This window comes from Elgaria multicarinata, chromosome 8 (assembly GCF_023053635.1).
Source record: "Elgaria multicarinata webbii isolate HBS135686 ecotype San Diego chromosome 8, rElgMul1.1.pri, whole genome shotgun sequence".
Classification (NCBI taxonomy): Eukaryota; Metazoa; Chordata; class Lepidosauria; order Squamata; family Anguidae; genus Elgaria; species Elgaria multicarinata.
The window spans coordinates 101,493,220-101,513,931 of record NC_086178.1 but is presented as its reverse complement, the minus strand read 5'-3'; the positions used below and the strand labels follow the sequence as shown (position 1 = coordinate 101,513,931).

Genomic DNA, 20,712 nt, shown 5'->3' with positions numbered 1-20,712 from the left:
CTTTTGGCCTGAGTCTGGAGATCTTGCCCCAGTTCAGGCCTTTTCAGCCAGCTTAGGAACTGCACAGCTTCCTCTTGAGACAGTTTCCTTTGAGCTGGCTAGGACTGCACAGTTGCAGCCCAAGCGGCTGTGTTATTTCTGAGAGAAACACGCAGTTTTTTCAGTTGGGACTGATCAATCTCCCTGAGTGTCTTCCTAAGGATTACTTGGGGGCTCATGGCCCTCTATTTTTTTATTATATTTGTATTGTTTCGTTATTCGATTATTATAAGCCTCCTTGCCGACTTCTGTAGAAAGGCAGAAATAGAAAATCAATAGATGATGACATTGATACAGAGAATAATTAATAAAATGTTAATGATTGTAGCTTGAATGATTGACTCAGCTCTATTTTATAGGGGCCACGGGTACTTTCTTTCATTCTTTTTTATCATCGCTGTGAAGGTGCGCACATGGGAAGTTGGTGCAGGGCATTTCGGAACATTCTAGAACACATTTGACTGCAGGGTCTTTTCCTGGGGTCCAGTGTGTATACTCAAGGGGCAGACGCATGCCTTTCCTGTTTTTTTCCTGCAGCATGCCATGAAGAACACAACTGCAATGATAAAATTTCCCCAAAGTCCCAGTTTTATAGAACTTGGAAAAAGCTGAATGATTCTTGCTCAGCATGTAGTAAAAATATTAACTGCAGCTTGGTACAGGCTTGAGATACTACAGTCACTGTGTTTTTTTACAAAAACAATGAAAGGAGTTGAGCGACAGACTCTCTCTCTCTCTTCTCTCTCTCTCTAACACACACACACACACACACACACACACACGAATTCCTGATTGTTATGTGGCATTTTCTTTTTTAGGTAACAGTTCATAATCCAGAGAATCAAAGTTACTTGATAGCATATAAAGATTCACAGCTCATAGTCTCTTCAGCTAAGTAAGTTCTTATATTTATTTTAATGTAGTATGGTACACTTTTTGAAATGCTTGGTTTTATGCCCATTGACAATGGAATTATTAGCAGAATAAGTTATTTGTATGATAAAGATCTCACCATGCATCAGTTTTTTGAGAGTTTTTCTTTCATCAACTACCCCACAGAACTTCCAAAGTGTAAGTAAATGTCTAGGGGGCAGGGGGGGGGGGGCAGTCAGGATAACTGACATAAGAGCTGCTTTGATAAATTATTGTGAGCATAAAATGTAAATTACGGGTTCCAATAAAGGAAATGTTTTGAAATAAATTCTCTACACATATGTTTCCATTCGCATCATGAAGCTAATTATATGGGCCTTATATAGTGGTGCATGTTTTCTGTGCAAAGCCTTGTGGTTACAGAGAAAAGCTTAATCTGTTGATGGTGTTTAGTGAAGGCTGGGCAGGGGCTGGATAGTGCATTGTGTCCATGACAGAGAGCTAAGTTTCCAGCTCTCTCAGATCTGCCTACTTACCCACACCGCAAACTTCTTGTTATGATAAAAGGCATACGGGATTACCCTTTGAAAAATAATATTGGGGTTGGGCTGTTGATGTGGGCTCCAATACTGAGTAGTCATTGGCATAGTTAAGAGCATAATAGATGAAAATTAAGCTTGCCGTTCAGAATTGGAGCTAGGTTTCTTGGTGCAAGCACTTTTTTTTTTCATTGTGAGATAGAGATGATTTGTGTTACGTGTTCTTGGCAATGTTTATTTTTTAAAAACTTTCAGGGCATTGCAGCATTGTGAGGAGCTGATTCAGAGATACAACCGTGCTGAAGACACCATCTGTCTTCCAGACAGTAAGCTGCTGCCTCACCAGAATGTAACAAACCATGTGGGTAAGGCAGTGGAAGACTGTATGAGAGCCATCATTGGCGTCTTACTCAATTTAACAAATGATAATGGTAAGTAACTTTCCTTTATTGTAGGGTTTTTGCATACTGAAACATAAAATCAGATTATCAGTTGTCCAAACAGATTGTTCTCCATGCTATCTGGAGAGAAGCATTCCTATGTTTTATTTTGCTGCTTTTAAAAATCTATTTTAAGGTGTTTTATTCTGTTTTTATTTTATCTTGTACACTGCTCCGAAATTTTGAATGGGGAGCGGTATATAAATATTACAAATAAACAATAAAATACATTAATGCTTAGGCTAGGTAGTTGGGTAATAAGGTATACAGTGGGAGGTGAGATAATGTCTTTATATGTTCATCAAAACAATGCTGCGAACATGAACGTTGCATTTAACTGACGCTTGAGCAGAATTTGTGTTTGTACTGCAAACACTGATGATACTCTGATTATAGAATTGTATGCGTGTGTGTGTGTGCATGTTGTAGGGCTACCAGACTAAAACAATGGAAAACAAACGAATCCTTTCATTAAAGCAGTTTTCAGTTTTTGGATTGACCTTGCAAATGTCGCTGAAGTACGAATTGGAGAGAAGAAATGTCAAATACATTGTTTTGACTGCCAGCTGAGTTAAATTTGAGATATATGCCGTGATTGGTCAGTTACGTTACGTTACCTAGGGCATGGGAGGGTCATAATGGGGTTTTAATTTTGTTGGGTTTGCTCTGCTGTTTGGTCCAATTTTTAGCTGTAAAATTCTTGTCAAAACACCATATTTAATTTCTTCCATTATGGACTGAGGTGTTGGTCCTTACGAGAGAGGTAATGTTTTTTGCTGGCGATTTTCTCAATCTTTAATGAGAAAATGGCCAGCAAGTGCCAGTTGTTGTTTTAAGTTGCACAGGTAGCATTTTTGGAATGTGTCTGATTTTCATGTCTTTGTTTGCAGAGTGGGGTAGCACTAAAACAGGCGAGCAAGATGGTCTTATCAGCACAGCTCTGAATTGTGTGCTTCAGGTTCCAAAGTTCCTACCTCAAGAACAGAGATTTGATATTCGGGTTCTGGTAAGAAAAAACATTCTTTTCTTCTCCTTTCTTAAGTGTTCAGTGGACTTAAATGATGGAAACATATTCATGAAACTCAAAAACTGTTTTGAACTATTGTGGTTAGTTTAAGTGGGTTGATGCTGATATTAACACATTATAACAGACAAATTGGTCAAGAGAGCCATATCTTGATTCAGCTGTCATCTTCTATTAAACTTTAAAATGAAAACGAAGTGCACTCCCTGACTAGTGTGAGATGCCTTTGTGTGAGATAGCAGATAAAATTCTATATAGACCAAATACTTTAATCTTCAGTTGTAGGCCGAAGATAAAATCGCATTCTCATTTTAAAATTCGTACGAGACGAAGAGGTTTTTTGTGTGAATGTTCTTCTGACGTCCACAAGCTGTATAGGGACAGTGCTGTTATTTATTCTATTACATATTTTGGACATCTTATATCTTGCCTTTCTGTGATAAAACAGAAACTCAAGATGTCTTAAAATAAAAATATAAACCACAAGAAAATTAAAAACAAACCTAACAATAAAATAGTATCAACATAGCAGCAGCAGACTAAAAACACATCAAACCCTTAACTAAAAAATGTCTGCCAGAATATATATTTTTCTTAGGCTGCATCTTATATACACTTACCTGGGAGTAAGTCCCATTGAACTCAAGGGGCTTTTGTAGTAGACATGTATAGGTTTGCACTGTTAAGAGCCTGTTTAAAAGCAGGCAGAGGAGGCCTGACAAAACTCTTTTGGGAGGTTATTTCATAGTTGAGGCATCACTGTGATCCTTGATGGCTGTTCTCAATCCCCCATGTTCCTTAGTAGCACTTTGGCAGAGGTAGACTTGTCACAGAATTCCACTTCAAGGTGAACTTTTACTAGAGGACCCTGTAGGAATTGCAGATCTTAGGGGTTATATATACCTGAGATTCATTCTCCTTTGCTTCTAGGTTAGTTAGGGAGATGAAATAAATAAATGGCCTCACTTGCCAAACCCCCCGATTACATCTTTAAAAACTCTGCCAAACATTTCTGTGCCTAAATGGGGATTTTAGAACAGACATTTTCAAGATAGAGGATAGCAAGTGTAATCATCACTTAGTATAAACAGACAAAGATCTTTCATCCAGATGTTTCTTGTGACTTTAAGCCAATCTCATTTCAGTGATCAGTTTCATTACTTAATTTGAGATGTCTAGGTGTAGCATAAATGATCAATTTTAATTTTCTGTTGTATGCCTATGTGGGTTGTAGGAGACCATGTACAACAGTCAATATTGCCTAAAGGTCACTTGCTCTTGCCAAAAAAGCCCATATATGTTAACAGCCTGTTCTTTGGAGAGTAATAAATATTTAAGTTAGAGCTAGCAATTTATTACTTTTGACCTTTTTTTGGCAGGGTTTGGGTCTCCTGATCAATCTGGTAGAGTACAGTGCAAGAAATCGTCATTGTCTTGTGAATATGGAAACATCTTGTTCCTTTGATTCCTTCTGTTTGGGAGAAGCTGATGATAGCATAATCATATCTGGACAGATGGCTGCCGTTCAGGCTTTAGTACAGGTAAGTCATAGCTTTAATTCAAAAGAAGTGCAATGTGGTAACAGTCAAGGTATTTTATTGAAAGCTGCCCATCGCAGAGGAAGCAAGCACTGTTGCTAAACTGTTAACTGTTCCCTACTCCCATCCCCTCTCAACTGCCTATATAATTAGTACATTTGCCTTGCACTTGGATCGCTGGTATGCGCCGAGCAGCTAAAGTCAGTGTGCAGATGGTTGCCATGGCTTGAGTGGCGGCTCTTGAGTGGTGTGCCCACGTACAGCACAGAGCTTTGCTTTGGAGTACGTCTAGAGGCAGTGGTTGGCTGAATCGGGACAGCTGACCACAGCCCCACAATGAAAAAGAACTGCTGCATAACAAGTTGAACCCTGGGCTTATGTAGCAAGCCCCCCAGCCCGAGTGCAGGAACAGCTTGTGCTGCTGCTGTCAATTCATATGACTGAACTGTACCAAAAATGTCAGTGGAAGAGAGCTGTGCACGGCTGAGAGGCAATGCAGGCACACAAATCTGGAGGTACGGAATCTGTGCATTTGCTCGCTATGTAGAATCCAGTGGAGGTGAACACTTGACACAGTCATCATCCTGATCGACTCAAGCATTTCCTCAGCTGATAGGATGACGGCAATAGCCTTGTCAGCTATTTTCTACTTTTTATAGGGCCGTGCTAAATGCATCCTAGGAGATCTGCGAATAGAACTTGATGAAATTGGATTCCTTCCCCCACACTGTTCAGAAAATACGCAAAAAAAGTCTGCCATAATTTATGGAACTTTTGCTGGCATATAATATTTTGTGTGTTGTTTTTTGCTCAGCATACAATGAGCAGAGTGCTCACACACAAAAAAGATTGCTGTACTGCAGAGGCTGAAGAGACATCAGAGACTTATAAAACAGTGCTTTTTGTGTTTGCCTTTAAATGGTGTATATATTCTCGCATTTTCCAGCAACTTTTTGATTTTTATAAGATTAAATTTGCATACAATTCAGTTATGTAAAAAACTGGTCTAAGTCTGTGCAACACAGAAAATGCTGTTCCACTGCAGGACCTGTGGGTTGGATTCATAGAAATCCAAAGTCATTTGAATCCATTTCACCAGAGTGTGCTATATATGACATGAATTGGATGCTTATGCATTGATCTGCTGAAATATTAACAGATACTTTTTCTGCTTGGTTCCAGATACTTTGGGCTGTTCTCACATAGGCTTCTGCATTGGGACTGAATTTATTATTATACTGTACATAAACTGTTAACGTAATATAATCTTTGAATCATTTTATGAAAGGGATTAAACACTGAGTAGAAAAGTTAACGTTAATAGAAGCAAAGGAGGGGATATAGTGTAGGTGAGATGTTCCATAGTTCTAGTTAAGTAGCATATAGCATTTGGTCCCATGACTCACCGTCGGTGGAATTTTCCCCTCAGTTGTTCCTTGAGCGTGAACGAGCAGCACAGTTGGCAGAGAGCCAAACGGATGAGCTGATTAAAGAAGCTCCTACTGCACAACATGACAAGAGTGGGGAGTGGCAGGAGACAAGTGGAGAAATCCAATGGGTCTCTACAGAAAAGCCAGAAAATGCAGAAGAGAAAGATAAGAAAGAAGAAGATGAAGAAGAGCTTGATCTTAATAAAGGTAGGTGTGGGGTTGCTAAGGAAGGGGTGGGGCAGCTTTGTGGTGGCAAAGAGTTGCCTAAATAAGCAATGATTCTGAGTTGCAATTTTACAGTCCTCTGTCCTGCCTCTTATAACAAAGTGGGCTCTTGCCCTGGTTTAGTCTCTCTCCTAAAATGTGGTTGTGTTTTAAAGAAAGTCAAAGGACTTCCTTTGTTTTCCTGTTACTGGTCTCACTTCAGTTTCTCTTCCTGAAAACTGCATTTCCTTTATGAAATATAGAAAACTGTGCTTCTTAATGCCTTGTCATCTTGGATAAAATGAAGCTTCACCTTGCCCTTTCACTCCTACATCTTGGTTCATTTGGGCTTTCAACCCCTTTCTCTTGGTTCAAATCTTGTCAGATTTTCTCTGTTAAACATTGTTTTTCAGCAATCATCTTGTCTTTTCACTTCTCTGTAATCATTCATTTTTCTTATTTCTAAGATTCTTTTCTGTGGTTTCCTTCTGACCCTTACCCCCAACTTGTTTTACTGTCCTGCCTCTGTGAGGGCTACATATGTCTGTTCAACTTGACAGGATGTTCATTGGGAAGACGATAGTGCTCTGGGCAAAATTGGCGGTTTATTAAATACTAGTGTCCAAGCCGGTGGGTTAGAAATGCTGACTTTCATTGATGTACAATTTTGCAGTGTCTTTGTGTATAAATAGCTGTTTTATAAGTGTTTGGAGAAGATACCAGGTTTTGGTCAGCAATGGGGATAACCAGAAAAGTTGCATTAAAATATAGTTGAATTTAAAGTGTATATACTTATGGTAAACTCTGTTATTTAATTGCAGCCCTTCAGCATGCTGGGAAGCACATGGAAGATTGCATTGTGGCATCATATACAGCATTGCTTCTGGGCTGTCTCTGCCAGGAGAGTCCAGTAAGGAACCAACCATTGTATTAAATGGGTCTATAATGTGGAGTAAAATAGACTTATTTAAAGCCAGGAACTTCGCTAAATATGTGTATAGGAAAAGTGTATGTATAATACACATGAGGCTGCCATACACCAAATCAGATCCATTAATCAGTCTAGCCTGGTATTATCTTCTTTGATGGGCAGTAGCTCTGAATCTAGGACCTTCTGCATGCAAAGTATGTGCTCTACCCCTAAACTAATGCCTGTTCCTGAAAGTATTTTGCATTCTAAACTGGAGTGAGTGCCTAGACTCTAGAACATGCTTGGAAATATCCACAGGCAGATATTAAAAGCAGAGCTCCCAAATTCTGAAGGCAGTGTCTTTCAGGTATGGAAAGAATTGATCCTCTGGGTTATTTCCAGTTTGTGTTTGTTCATTGCTGTCCATTTCTATATTACTGTATGTGGTCCAATTGCCAGTCAAAACATTTTTTTAAAAAAAACCCATAAATAAGATTGTGTGCAACGAGAAAGGGGAGAGGAGAGTCTCTGCCTTTTCAGTGAAGATTCAGGGTTTACTTCCAACCTTTATGAAATGCTGAGATTAATGACTTGAAAGTTCTGCATTTCAGAGTAGAATAAGTCACTACTGATGCTAGGTAGTGTTGTTGTGTCTAGACATCATGGGACCTGTAGATAGGTTTTTGGACATCTTACCTGTACTGGAGGTGCGATGTATGTAGCACAGGATGTGAGGAATAAATATGTGAGCACTTACTCTAGCATCATGTTGTCATTTTGGAAACTTCCTAATTAAAAACTTATTTCCTTAGATCAATGTGACTAGTGTGAGGACATACTTACCTGAAGGGGACTTCTCAATCATGACAGAAATGCTCAAAAAGTTTCTTAGTTTTATGAACCTTACTGTAAGTACTATATAAAGGATTGTAATTAATTCTCTGTTGTGTTTTTCACTTCAAAATACCTGAGAGGTGTGTGGCAGTGTTGCTACTTTTGTGGCAGTGTTGCCACTCTTCAGCCGAAAACAGCTCCCAGGCCAGCTTACAAAGATCAATAATTAGACAGTCCCTGGTCTCAGGCTTACAGTCATGACACAAAAGGAAAAGTGACTGGGAAAGAGGATTGGGGAGGGGGTGAGAGAGAGAGCAAATCCAGGCACTAGTTCTTAAGGGTGCAATCCTATGCACATTCAGACAGAAAAAGGTCCCACAGCTCCCAGCATTCCCCAGACTACACGCTGGGAGTTGTAGGGCTTTTTCCTATCTAAACATACATAGGATTGCATCCTAAGTGTTCTTTCTGGCAAGGGGGAGAAAACAAACTCCTACAGCTGCTCCTTCTCTGTCCGATGGATGGGGCCAGGCTGCTCTTGCTGTTGCCATGATGCTCTTTCTTGGGAAAAATGGGGAGCAGCCTTGCCTTGGTCCGATGGTGGAGGCTAGAGCATGCTGTCCTTCAGTTCTGCAGTCCCAGGGCAACTGTCAATTGGATCTAAAAGGCCTTTCCAGCAGTAACTACTATATTAGCATGTAATGTAGGGGTGGGCAGACTTTTGGCTTGTGTGATCTACCACAGTCTTCCTCGAATGCCAGAAATCCATCAGCCCAGGTCAGGTGTAAAGTAGTGACTCAGGGATTCAACTTCCACTTAAAACAACATCCATTTTTATTGTTTAAACAACTGGAAGTCAGAAAGCCTTGGTGATCTGGTGCAATTTGCCCAGAGATCTATCTGTAGATACCAATCTACATTCGGCATACCTGTTGTAATGGAAAAGGAGGCATAGGAAGAGGCAGTAGCATGTCAGGTCCCCATTTCCTCCACCCCTGTTCATGTTGGGACAGGGTTGGTCCTGAGTGGGACCTGAATCCCCCCCCCCCCATCCTTGGCATGGCAGTGACAAGGGTGAGACTTGTTCCTTCTTCTTGGCCTGGATCCCATTGCCAGAATTGCCTCTACTATCTTATGTGCAAAGCAGCCAATCCTCATCCTCTAATCTAAGATCACCCCCACCAAACTATGTTGCCTGCATAAAGCATAGGATCATTTGATCTCCAGCAGGGGTGGCAGCTGCAGAAAATCTCCCTAGTACTGCAAGGCGCGTGTGGCAAATTTTGATAAATGGCAATGTATATCAAGCTGATGACTTTTTATAAGGCAGAGTGTTATTAAATACAAAATAGTTTTTCTTCCAAATGTGGAAATCTGCTTTTCATCTTGATGTGATTTGGGGAAATGCTATAACTATGATTAGTCACATCATCCTTAAGTCAGAAAGAAAATGCAGCTTATATATCTGGTCAACATCCCCTGTTATTTTTCTCCTTACCCTCCTAGTGTGCTGTTGGAACAACAGGCCAGAAATCTATCTCTAGAGTGATTGAATACTTGGAACACTGCTAGATACTCACATTCTGCAACAAGCATTCGAATGCTGGAGCTCTACCCTTTACACAAAGGAAGAAGTCGTGAAAAGTCCTTGAGGATGCACCAAGAGCATTCATCAGTCTCATTCGTGTTTGGATTTTTAAGGCTACCTGGTCTCTTAACCACATACACTCAGCATTTTCTGAAAGACAGTTACCACATCAATCTGCAACTATCAAAAATGAGGGGGAAAACATCTGAGGAAAGTAAATCAAGAATTCATGATGTTTATAATAATGCAGTGCAGTATTTAAATATATTTGGCAGGGTTTACTCTCCCTCTTTATTTTTCTGGCTTTGTTTGTGACAACTTTAAAGGGGAAAAACTTGCTGCTGGTAGTGCAACTGCTGTTTACTGTTGAGCCACTGTTTTTCATGCCAGCCAGGTGCAAAGGCAGCTTTAGCTACTGAGGTATCAAAAATCTTCTAATAAAGATGCTCTGGGCAGCAGCATTGCTCTGATTTGAGTTTAATTTGCTCTTGCTTTTTAAAGAGATTATTCCAAAATCATAAAAAATAGAAAATTTTTAAATACTTTTTTGTGATTTTGACTACTGTCTATATTTAAAATGTGTTGGAATCCAAAGAGGTTGAGGCTTGGATAGTTTATTTTTTATACTGTTTTGATTGAAAATTGGGTTGTTGGAAACTACTTCTCAGTTTTTAAAATTGTCGTGGCCTACGTACTGTAAACTGATTGACCATAACACTTCATAGCTCTAAGAGAGGCATGCAGGAGAGAGAAAAAATCCCCTCCCAGCTGGTGGCTGTGTCTATATTTTTTTAAAAATGCAGTAACTGTAAAATGTGCCCTGTTAAAAAGGATAGTGTGAAACAATGTTCAATGCCAGGGTCGTTTATACTTCGTAATAAGCAAAAACTTTTAAATGCTGTTGATTTTTTTTTTCAAGAAAGAAATGTGGAGCTAAAACACCAATGGGGATTAATGTTTCGAGTTGACATAATCTTTCTATTTCTTCTTTAGTATTGCGCAGGTAAATGCATACAATAACAAAGCCTTAAATAGCTGAATATAGCGAAGATTTTGTTCTGTGTGGGGGTCTAGTTCACAGCAAAGGATTGTGTTGGGACTTTAGTGGAACAAAACTCCCTGCAAAATACTTTTTGTTGTTGTTGAGGTTTTGAACATTAGTGACTTCTCTTGCACTCATTGTTCTGACAGACAGAATTGCTCATGATTTTTATTAAGCTGGTCTTGAATATTCACAAAACTTCTTGAGACATTTGCGTCACACTTTTCACATTACCTGTGTAGGTAGTTGCATCATGTTACTTCAATGAATTTGTAAAACTTGAAGCCATAAAAAAAATATTAGTTCTGTGTATAATGAGGCGTGGGAGAAATAACAGAAAATCTAACCTGCTTTTTAGATCTTGTGTTATCTCCATGTATAAAGTTACAGACTTGTGCTTTTGTATCAGTGCCAGCTGTACATTTTTTTACATACAGTGGCTGCCTTCTATGTCTTCCTATTTTTGATAATGCAGATTGTTGGGAATTCAGTAAGGAAGTGACTGATTAGAAGCAAAATCCTATATTGGTCCTGCTTTTTTGATTTTTCCCCCCTCACCACCTTAAACAAAATACCCTATAATGTACCAGTGTAACTTAGAAAAGATGCTGAGGCTGTGTTTGCCCTTGGATGGAAGACTTTCCATGTGAGAGGAAGAGCAACTTAGTAAAGCTGTCCTTGTAAATTATTTTTGAGAAGCAGGATTTACTGAATATATTTTTGGCATTTAGTTTTAACAATGTAGAGCAATGGCTTCCATTTTTAGTTGGATTTCATATAGGTTTAAGTTAGGCTTTTTTGTGTATGCGCAATGGCAAGCAATGTTTAAAATAGATGCAATGATGGGGGGATCAGGAACAATGCTTCTCTGTTACACTGGTAGTGATCTGAATGGGAATTGATTCCAACTCTTATGTTGAAATAGTTTTTAATTAACAAGCACTGAAACATGCAGACTGTTTGGTTTTTTGGGGAGGGTCAGGAGAGAAACCGCCCTGCAAGCTGCAGCGTGTTTTCTTGTTAAACCCTCATCAAACTCTGCATTTAAATGGGTACTTGAGGCCAACCTTCAAATTTAAAGTTTTAAAGTAACTTTTTTCCACTGTAAATATATATGTAAATAAGCGCAATTGGAAACTAGAACAGTAGAGTACTTTTCTGAATCCAATCCTATTTTTATTTTATACAGTATTTCTCAGCTGTGATCTTTGGAGCAAAAGCCAACGGCAGGAATAATAGTTTGTACCAGTTTCATGAAGTATGTCTTTTGGTTTTTGTAAATAATTTTAACTCGAATAAAAATTGCTACTTTCAATACATAACATACATGCAATGAGCATAGTTTCTTGATATCTGAGACTCTACCCATGACCACCTGAGAGAGCAAACAATACGGCTGCCATCTTGAAATTACTCTAGCTATCATGCAGTGGCATTTTGTGGCTCGGTGGATACTTCTTTTTAATTATCCTGCTAGTGTGCTAAGGGCAGTAAGGATCAGTGCAAAAATTAATCTCCATGTGACCTCCCCATATAAGGGATCCACACCCAGCTCTTAATATTCAAAAGCATTTTTACCATGGAACTTGCCCATCAGGCTGCATGTTTCTATATTGTCTTGGTGGCTTTGGAGAAGACATTGGAAGACTCAAGGAAACAGTGAAGCACCATGCAGTATGTGCTGCTTTGGGCAGAGATTACTTGCCGGTTTTCAACTTGCCAGAAAATAAACTCTACTGGTCTGTTCATGTCTTCCTAACAGAAGGTGGTAAACATTATTATTACCTGCTAATTGCTGCTTATCAAAATGTGTTCTCAGTAGCATCCCCATGGCGACTGTAATGTATGCTCAAGCTTTTTGTTGAGAAAATCCCATCTGGCTGTCACACCTCAATTAATTTGCCATTGATAAAAGATAATTTCTCATTAGATGCTGTGGATTAAATATTGGGCTACTTCTTACACTGAGTTCCTTTCACACGTACTAAGTGATCCGTTTCAGTTCAGTTGAATCCATCAGGTAACCAACATGTAGCCTAGTTCATGGGAGGACAACCTGTAGCCCATGCTTGGGCCCAATTCAGCCCGCAGAGGATTGAGCACCCTCTGCAGGCCCCACCCTCTGGGGGAGAGAAATCCCCATGTCTAGGGACCAGAGTGTGAGAACAAAGCACATATGACAACGCTGATTCATAATGGACAACAGGCAAAATTCTTGAAGTTACTACTTTAAAGCTTTTTACACACAAGTACAGGAAATTTTGCACTCACTGAAAATCTGACATGTAGTGAGAGAGACCTGTTTCCTGTGCATTAAGCCCATATCGTATTGTTTTATGGTATATTGATGGCCATACCAATTCCTAGACACTTTATTTTCAGTTAGATTCAAGGTAATTTATAGATCTATTAGAATTAAGAAGATTTTTAATGAAAGCATGCATTTATTTTGCATATTAATGTTGAACTTGACCTAATTCTAATATAAATGTCATTGACCAGTGACTCTGATGGCAAAGAACCAACTCCTCTCTATTTCATTGCTTTAGAATCAGTTTGATTTTTTACAAAACTTTCATTTAGGTTACAAATTCTCCTTCCCTTAGCTCCTTGCGTGTATTCATGCTGGAGTGCACATCTCGTTCCCTATTGGGATGCCACAGAAAACTGCCTCTTTGTGGGGAGTGATCCCTGCTCCAAGCATGTTGCTTTTTAAAAAACCAAAAACTTGGCCCATGGTTGAAGATCACATCACTCTTTATCATCACCACAGCGTTTCACAGCAGTTGGTGGGGATGTCAAGATTCTCTCTGTGCTAGTGGCAGTCTACACGACTAGTTATAAACAATGCAGCCAGGATAGAGAATTATGGTCCAGAAGGAGATTTTTCTGGTGGCACCCCTGTGGTGAATGTAGTGTGTGCTAGATAAAATAATTTTGAGAGGTAATTTAGTAGCTGCCATAGGCTACTAGCTTGAAATACTGCTTGGTGGGTGAAGGGCTGTGTTTCTTACATACAATAAAGCTAGAGCCTAACACTTTTCTTTTTTAACTATATACTCACATTCTCTTTGTAGCAATTTCTGTGCTACTCTTGGAAGAACTTACCTATTTTCACATGCATTAATAGGCTGGCTGTTATTATAAGTCAGCAGTGAATAACTCATCTGTACTGCATATTAGAGCTGAAGGTTCATTTTTGTTTCAGGTTGCCTATGCATGATGCACAGGTTCTTACAGTTCACTAGGCAGCAAATTCATAATTATGGTATCCTAGTATGCACTTCACTACCACAGTGAGACAAAACAGATCTCAGGAATACTAGTATGAATTGCTTGTGAGCATCTATTGAAATAATTACGAAGAATTCTGTATATTATTGTTTTATTAATATTTATTACATTTGTATACCGCCCCATACTGAAGCTCGGTTTATATAAGATTAAAAACAATTAGATAGTGTCCAATAGCTAATACTGTGCCCATATATAGCAACTATGCTTCATGGTGTGAAGTGCACACACTGGGCACTGTAAAAAGACCAGCCAGGCGTGATGCCACATAGGTGATGGGCAAGGCCAACTGTAGTTTGCAACTTTTAGTAGACAGTGGTAATTGGCCCATGAATAAAAAGCAATTTTGAGGGGGGAGGCGCTTTCAATACCGTTACAACTATAGAGAAGGCAAGAATCTTGGGGATTTGTTCACCTACATTTGGTAATTTATGTAAATATATGTAGCCTTTAAATTGCTCCCTGCCTAACAATGACATTAAGCTTTCAAAAAAAATAAATTCCTGGCAAGGAACCAATGAGAAACCTTTGACTGGTTTGAAGTTGCCTAAGTAGCAAATCATGGCTTAATTTAAAACAAAACATCCCAGTTTTTCACAGCAGGATAGAACTCTTCAGTGAAATTTTGACACTGGTAACCTATACCCTTATAAAAAATGGTCATGGATAAATTGATTTGGATGCTCTTTTTCAATAAATAGCAAAGCCAGGTCAAAACTAGCTTGTCAGATTAATTGCAGCCCTCATTTAAAATTAAGATCATTATGATTTTGAATATACAGGCTTCAAAAGCCTATGCTAGGTTTAGTGGTTTTTCAGAAAAGGAGTTCAACTGAAGCCAACAATAGTAGACTCTGGTATTGGTAGAAACAACCACATCTGGTAGAAAAAGCTTTCTTATTTGTAAGGTAAATTAGATGTGTTCATTCTAATACCTTAATGGTGGTTTATTTCTGGAATCACTGGAGGTATTAGTGGGATTGTAAATTTACACTTCAGCAGTAATCGTGATGGCATAAAGCAATCCTGAAACTAGTCCAGGATTTTCCTCTCAGCCTTGCTCCCCTTACGACACACAAGAATGAAGGAGTGGTTAATAACATTTTGAAAATGGCTACAAGGTTAAGTTAGAATGACACCTGTCCCTGAAAAAGGTAGAGTAAGCTTTTCTGGACACATTTTAAATATTTCTGGTAGTTTGGGGTTGCAGTAGTAATACTTGGGGAATGTTTCTTCACGGATTGAAAACACACACACACTTTTTCTGCATCAGGGCATTTTTTTGGAACCTGAGCTATTTGTTCTTTAGTTCAAACAATTTGACTAAACTGGGATGCAGGAAGTGCAGATAGCCCTCCCATTCCCATGACTCCCTTTTGCTGTCTGCATATGCCCAGGGGAACAGCTGCCAACCCCATACCTTGAATTTATATTATGCTTTATGGAGTGGTCAAAGTCTTCCCATACTTTTGTAGTCATCCTTAGAAGTGTAAGATTATCCTCATATAGGGGGCAGGGGTTAGAGTCCATTGCACAGGCAAAATTTGCACCTTGGACTTTCTGGCTTGCAAGCCCACACTTAGCTGTGTAGTGTAATGGCTGTCGCCCCAAAATATTGTTTTTCCTTTGAGTAGTGAAATTGTTAGCTCTGGGTTTTATTTAAGTTCCTCTCAGGTGACACTTGGGCTCCCAAGAGATTTTTGCAGGCTCTATTCCTTCCTCTCTGCTACACAAAACAATCATTTCTGAAAATATGCTGACAGTAGCACAGTGTTGGGAAGTCAAGTATAAGCACTTCCAGCAAATCCACTTAACTGGAACATTGTCTGGGAAGTGCCGCCTTCAGCAGTTATGAAGGACCTTTTATTATTTTAATAGGAGAACAAAAGCAAATAGCTTCTCTAATTCATCTCCGATTTTCTTTGAAAATGCACACTCTTGCTATGCCAAATTTCTAGAAGGCGAACGCTCAAATGTGGCAAAAATCTAATGTGTGGACAATAATGCATCACTAATGTAGCAAGTCATTCAGCTATAATAACAAAGGATTTCAAAGATGATTTCTTAGGATTCACAAGTCTCTTTTCTCGTGCTTCTAATGTTGCAGCTTGAGGTTTCAATATATTCCTCTGGGCTGAGTAGGGTTGCCATATTCTGAATCCACAAAACCGGGACAATTTTGGGCGCGGGGTGGGGCTAGGATTTTTTTAAAAAAAACTGAGCAATATGTAAAGGTCTAGGGAAAGGAAGAAAGCTATCTAAGTTTTAGTTCTCTAACACTGCAATCCTATGTGTGTCTACTCAGAAACAAATCCTATTACGTTAAATAGGACTTATTCCCAGGTAAGTATGCATAGGTTTGCAGCCTAAAGTACTTAAGCATCTGCAAATAAATAATAGGCAAAGAACAGTTTAAGCAAACAAACAGGAAAAAATGACACTAAATTACATTTCTCCACTAGTTCTCAAAAGCTAGAGGAGACTTTAATATAGAGACTTACACTCCACTGAGCAGGCTCAAGGCACCATTTTGGAGGTTGGAATTTCTCCGGCCGGCTGGAACAGGAATCCGGGATTCTTGACTGACTGGCTGGCGGACATTTCAGAAATGCTTGGAAACTGGGACATTCCCGGTTTCTGGGACATGGCAACCGTAGGGCTGAGGTACATTCTTAAAAACAGTACTAAGTACAATGGCAAAGGGACTATAGTTCACTCACAGACCACGTTTTCTATGCAGAAGATCACAGGCAATTCCAAATAAAAGGATTTATATAGCAGTGCTGGGATCCTGAGGAGGCATTGGTCCACCTGCTCCAGAGGTAAGCAATTTGTTGGTCTCCAGATGTTTTAGACTAGAACTTTGATAAAGCCCCCAAACATTGGCCATGATGGCTTGGGGCTGGTGGGAGTTGCAGCCCAAAATATCTAGAGGGCACCAAGTTGCCTACCCTGACTACTCCAATTGGCAGTCTCACTAACACTAGGCAATTCCATGTAAGTTTTGCCCGACATGCCTGCACACTTCTTTTGTACCCTGTCTTTCTATTAAAAGGTACCTACATATAAATCAAACCTTAAAAATAGACTACAAATAAAAGTTTTTTTAAAAAACCATCCGCCGATGGAATACATACATTAGCGGCTTCCTACCCTCTTAACGAACATCCAAAAAGCTCTGTAAAAGATTCTTTTACTTCCCTGCCAAAAGGTGAGCCAGAGGTGGAGTTAGGGTCTCTTCTGAGGGTGGTGCATAGTCTTAGCAGCACATCAGAAAAGGCCCTGCCTCTCTTGCTGTTTGCTATGTTTCGGTCAGCAGTGAAGCAGAGCATGGCTTTGGCAGGCTCCTATAGAAGAAAGCATTTATTCTTGTTTTCAGTCCTTTAGGTCTTTAGAGATCAAAATTAGTACTTTGAACTGAGCCCAGAAACCAATGGGTAAGCAGTGAAGCTAGTCTAACATCAGATGGATATATGCTCCGATTTGAAAGTCCGAAATACCACCCTGTTGGCTGCATTTCGGAGCAACCGTAGTTTTCAAAATTATCTTCAAAGGCAGCCCTAAGTAGTCCACGTTACAATAATCTGAGCTGTATAAGGCTAGAGCATGAATAACTAAAACCAATTCTGACTTCTATAAGGAAGGGGACAGTTGGTGCACCAGCTGAAGCTGATAAAAGACACTCCTAGCCACCGCTGACTGTTAGCCAGCCTGATTTTAAGGGGGAATTTGACCCCATGCAAAATAGGCTATATCTCTACCCCCAGAACATTAACAGCATTACTTCTGTTGTGTTTGGATTAAGTTTCAGCTTGTTTTAACTCATTCAATCCAAAACTGATGCCGAATAGTGCCTCCCTTTGCTCAAAAGATATAAATAAGAGATGGAGCCATGCGCTGGCAGTGCACTAATGACAACACAGTCCAAAGACCACCCTGCAGTTTCATGTAGTAGAATAGCATGATAGACAAGATGGACTCTTACGACATCCTGTGAGCCAGAGATTGCAAGATAGGCTCACAAATCCACTTCTTGCAGCAGAACTTCCTTCTCTACTGCAATGTAGTTAATTCACTACCATCCCAGTGAGGTGGTATGGAAGGATACCATTGTCAGTGGTTTTGAATATGGCTGAGACATGCAGGAGAATCATACTCCCCCTTAAAGCTCATCTAGCAGGATGCCAAAGGTGGTTAAATATCCCCCCTGCCCCAGCTATTCCACCCTGAAATTTATTTATCACATTTCTATACCGCCCAATAGCCGGAGCTCTCTGGGCGGTTCACAAAATGCTGCAATGAAATGCTGCAATCCAGCAAGAGAAAGTGTAGCTTGCCTTTTAATTCAGTTAACTTGTAGCATGGAGATTTAATAGGTGAGTTATGTGCAGACCAGTATCACCTGCCCACAACCAGGCTTATATACCCCTGGGTATTTTGTCTTGTTTCTTGGCATGTTGCTGCAGTGACTACAATTAGACCACCCGAAGCAGAACATTTTGCAAGAGTGATCTAATCTAGCCTCGGATATTCTGTCCCTGATGCATTCATCTGACAGCCATTTCTTGAAAGCAGTTGAATGGTCCATTTGTACAAACTATTAAAGAGAGTGTTAGTAAACTTTACCTTTTAAATGAGGGATAAAGGAACTTGTGGCCCTCCATATGTGAGACTACAACTCCTATCACCCCTGACCATTGGCTGTACTGGGTGGGACTGATGGGAGTTGAAGCCCAACATCTGGAGAACCACAGCATCCCCACTTGTTTAGACCCTCTGCTACTACACATGATGGTCCAATACATGCAAAGAGCAGGCTGAATTAAAAAAAAATATTTTTCTTAATACATGCTGGTTGTGTACAATTGCACCCATTACATATCATGAGAATGTTGCTCCAATTTACACAGAGTCTTACAAATGGGAGAGCCTTGAAATAACATTGTTTGAGATCACATTTAAGAACATGAGAAGTCTTTGCCTAGACCAGCCTTCCTCAACCTGGGGCGCTCCGGATGTGTTGGACTGCACCTCCCAGAATGCCCCAGCTGGCTGGGGCATTCTGGGAGGTGCAGTCCAACACATCTGGAGCACCCCAGGTTGAGGAAGGCTGGCCTAGACCATCTAATTTAGCTCATTTCCATAGCAAGTAATAGTACAATCCTTGGCATGTCTACTCAGAAGTAAATCCTATTAGGTCCAATGAGACTTACTGGTGTGTATGGGATTGCAGCCTAAAATGCCTCTGGGAAGCTCATGAGCAAAATGTGAAAGCGGCCAGTCTTTTCCAGCTTGATGCCCATGAGTTGTTTGGGATTGCAGTTCCTAGCATTTTTGATCCAATGGCCATGCTGGTTGGGTGTGATGGGAGTTGAAGTCCAAAACATCTGGAGGGCATCCCATTAGGGAAGGCTGCAATTAGACCCTCCCCTCTTTGCGTCTGGCATCTGGGAATCATATATGCTGGTAACGTACATGAAAGTTCTCTGACCTTAAATAGCTTTTGGAAACTGTCCTTTGTGAATTTCTCTTAATCCCTTTTTCAAACCATCAAATATAAAGACCATCTCTACATCTTGTGATAATGCATACTATTACACATTGTGTGAGGAGGTTACTTAAATTATTACATTTGCAAAAGAGCACACACAGACGGCCAGAAGCTTGCACAGTCTCAAATAAATAAATTTTAAAAAAATCACAATTTTTCCAAATACACCTTCGCTACTTGCTCCATTATATTGTATTTCAAGGAAAGCTGACAACTCTATGACATTCGAAGACTGTTTTTTTATTCGCCTTTTAACCAATTTATTAAATTTCAGATAACTGCATATTACCTGAGACTCAATGAATTGTTTAACTAGCAAGATGAACCCAACCTATGTTTGTAGTGTGGATCTGCTCTTAAAGGTGACACAAGACAACAGATGTCTCCTTGCAACTTTTTCAGAGTTGAATTAACTCTTCCAGTAACTACTACAGGACTCTTACTGAAACTAAGTTTATGCAGCTTGTGCCTTTTTCTCCTGAAACATAACATGCAGTAATCATAACAATGTTTATCAAAAAGAACACTGCAGGGAAGCCATACTGTTAAGCCATGTCTTGCCAGAGACCGCAAAGCAATGTCATAGTCCTGTAGTACATTTTTTTTAAAAAGAGAGAGATACCATGGGCTCATCTTAGTGATCATACCATATTATTTTGTGTCTTTTCTTCTAATTGCTTGGGGGTGAGGTGGAAATGTACTGTGCTTTAAAGTATTTAAATATATCCTCTTTATCCATTTTAAAGTTCAGCAGCAACACCAGAGCCCCACTTCCCAATCGTATGCCAGCAAGAGAGCACATTAAATGCAAACCATTTGAATGTCACATATTTTTGACAAGTCATCAATGCAACCTTTTATTACACTGCAAAATAAAGTGAACATTTTTCATGACTTTACGGTCATCGGGTAGGGTGGGGGACACACACAATTATTTTCTCTTTCTAGAGCACCATCACTTTAAAGGCACTTTAGGGTCACAATCCTATGCATGTTTAGACAGAAAAAAAGCCCAGGGCTCCTGGGACTTTTTCCCCATCTAAACATGCATAGGATTGCACCCTTATAGACTTAGGTTGCAATCTTATGAACACCTACCTGAGAGTCCTATTGAAGTCTATAGGCTTTGTCTGGATAGACAGGCATAGGAACGCAGTGCACTCCCTGTACTGCAGCCTTGTTTTGGACTACAACTCCCAGCATTCCCGACCAGTTGATGGGGAGGTGAAGTCTAAAACATCTGGTGGGCAACAGGCTGGAGAAGGCTGCTCAAGTGTGTTTAAGATTGCAACGCTAGGCCTACTTCTACAGCGTTATTAATGCACGTGGCTCTCTACAGCAGGGGAGGGCGTTGCCTTCAGGGATCCACTTTGCGTTTTACTTGAGATCTACCATAGGATCCAGGC

At 39.9% G+C, this 20,712-nt stretch overlaps 1 protein-coding gene across 2 annotated transcripts in view; it reads left to right on the top strand.

Moving 5' to 3' along the window:
* WAPL (WAPL cohesin release factor) overlaps positions 1 to 11,783 on the top strand; it is a 51,710-nt gene extending 39,927 nt beyond the window's left edge. For both annotated transcript variants that reach the window (XM_063133107.1, XM_063133108.1), the window contains 8 exons: positions 858 to 934; positions 1,707 to 1,882; positions 2,782 to 2,897; positions 4,295 to 4,456; positions 5,883 to 6,090; positions 6,909 to 6,997; positions 7,810 to 7,905; positions 9,338 to 11,783. In XM_063133107.1, coding sequence (XP_062989177.1) covers positions 858 to 934; positions 1,707 to 1,882; positions 2,782 to 2,897; positions 4,295 to 4,456; positions 5,883 to 6,090; positions 6,909 to 6,997; positions 7,810 to 7,905; positions 9,338 to 9,403 — 990 coding nt within the window. In that variant the 3' untranslated portion in view covers positions 9,404 to 11,783. The remainder of the gene's footprint in view (positions 1 to 857; positions 935 to 1,706; positions 1,883 to 2,781; positions 2,898 to 4,294; positions 4,457 to 5,882; positions 6,091 to 6,908; positions 6,998 to 7,809; positions 7,906 to 9,337) is intronic.
* The last annotated feature ends 8,929 nt before the right edge of the window (positions 11,784 to 20,712 follow it).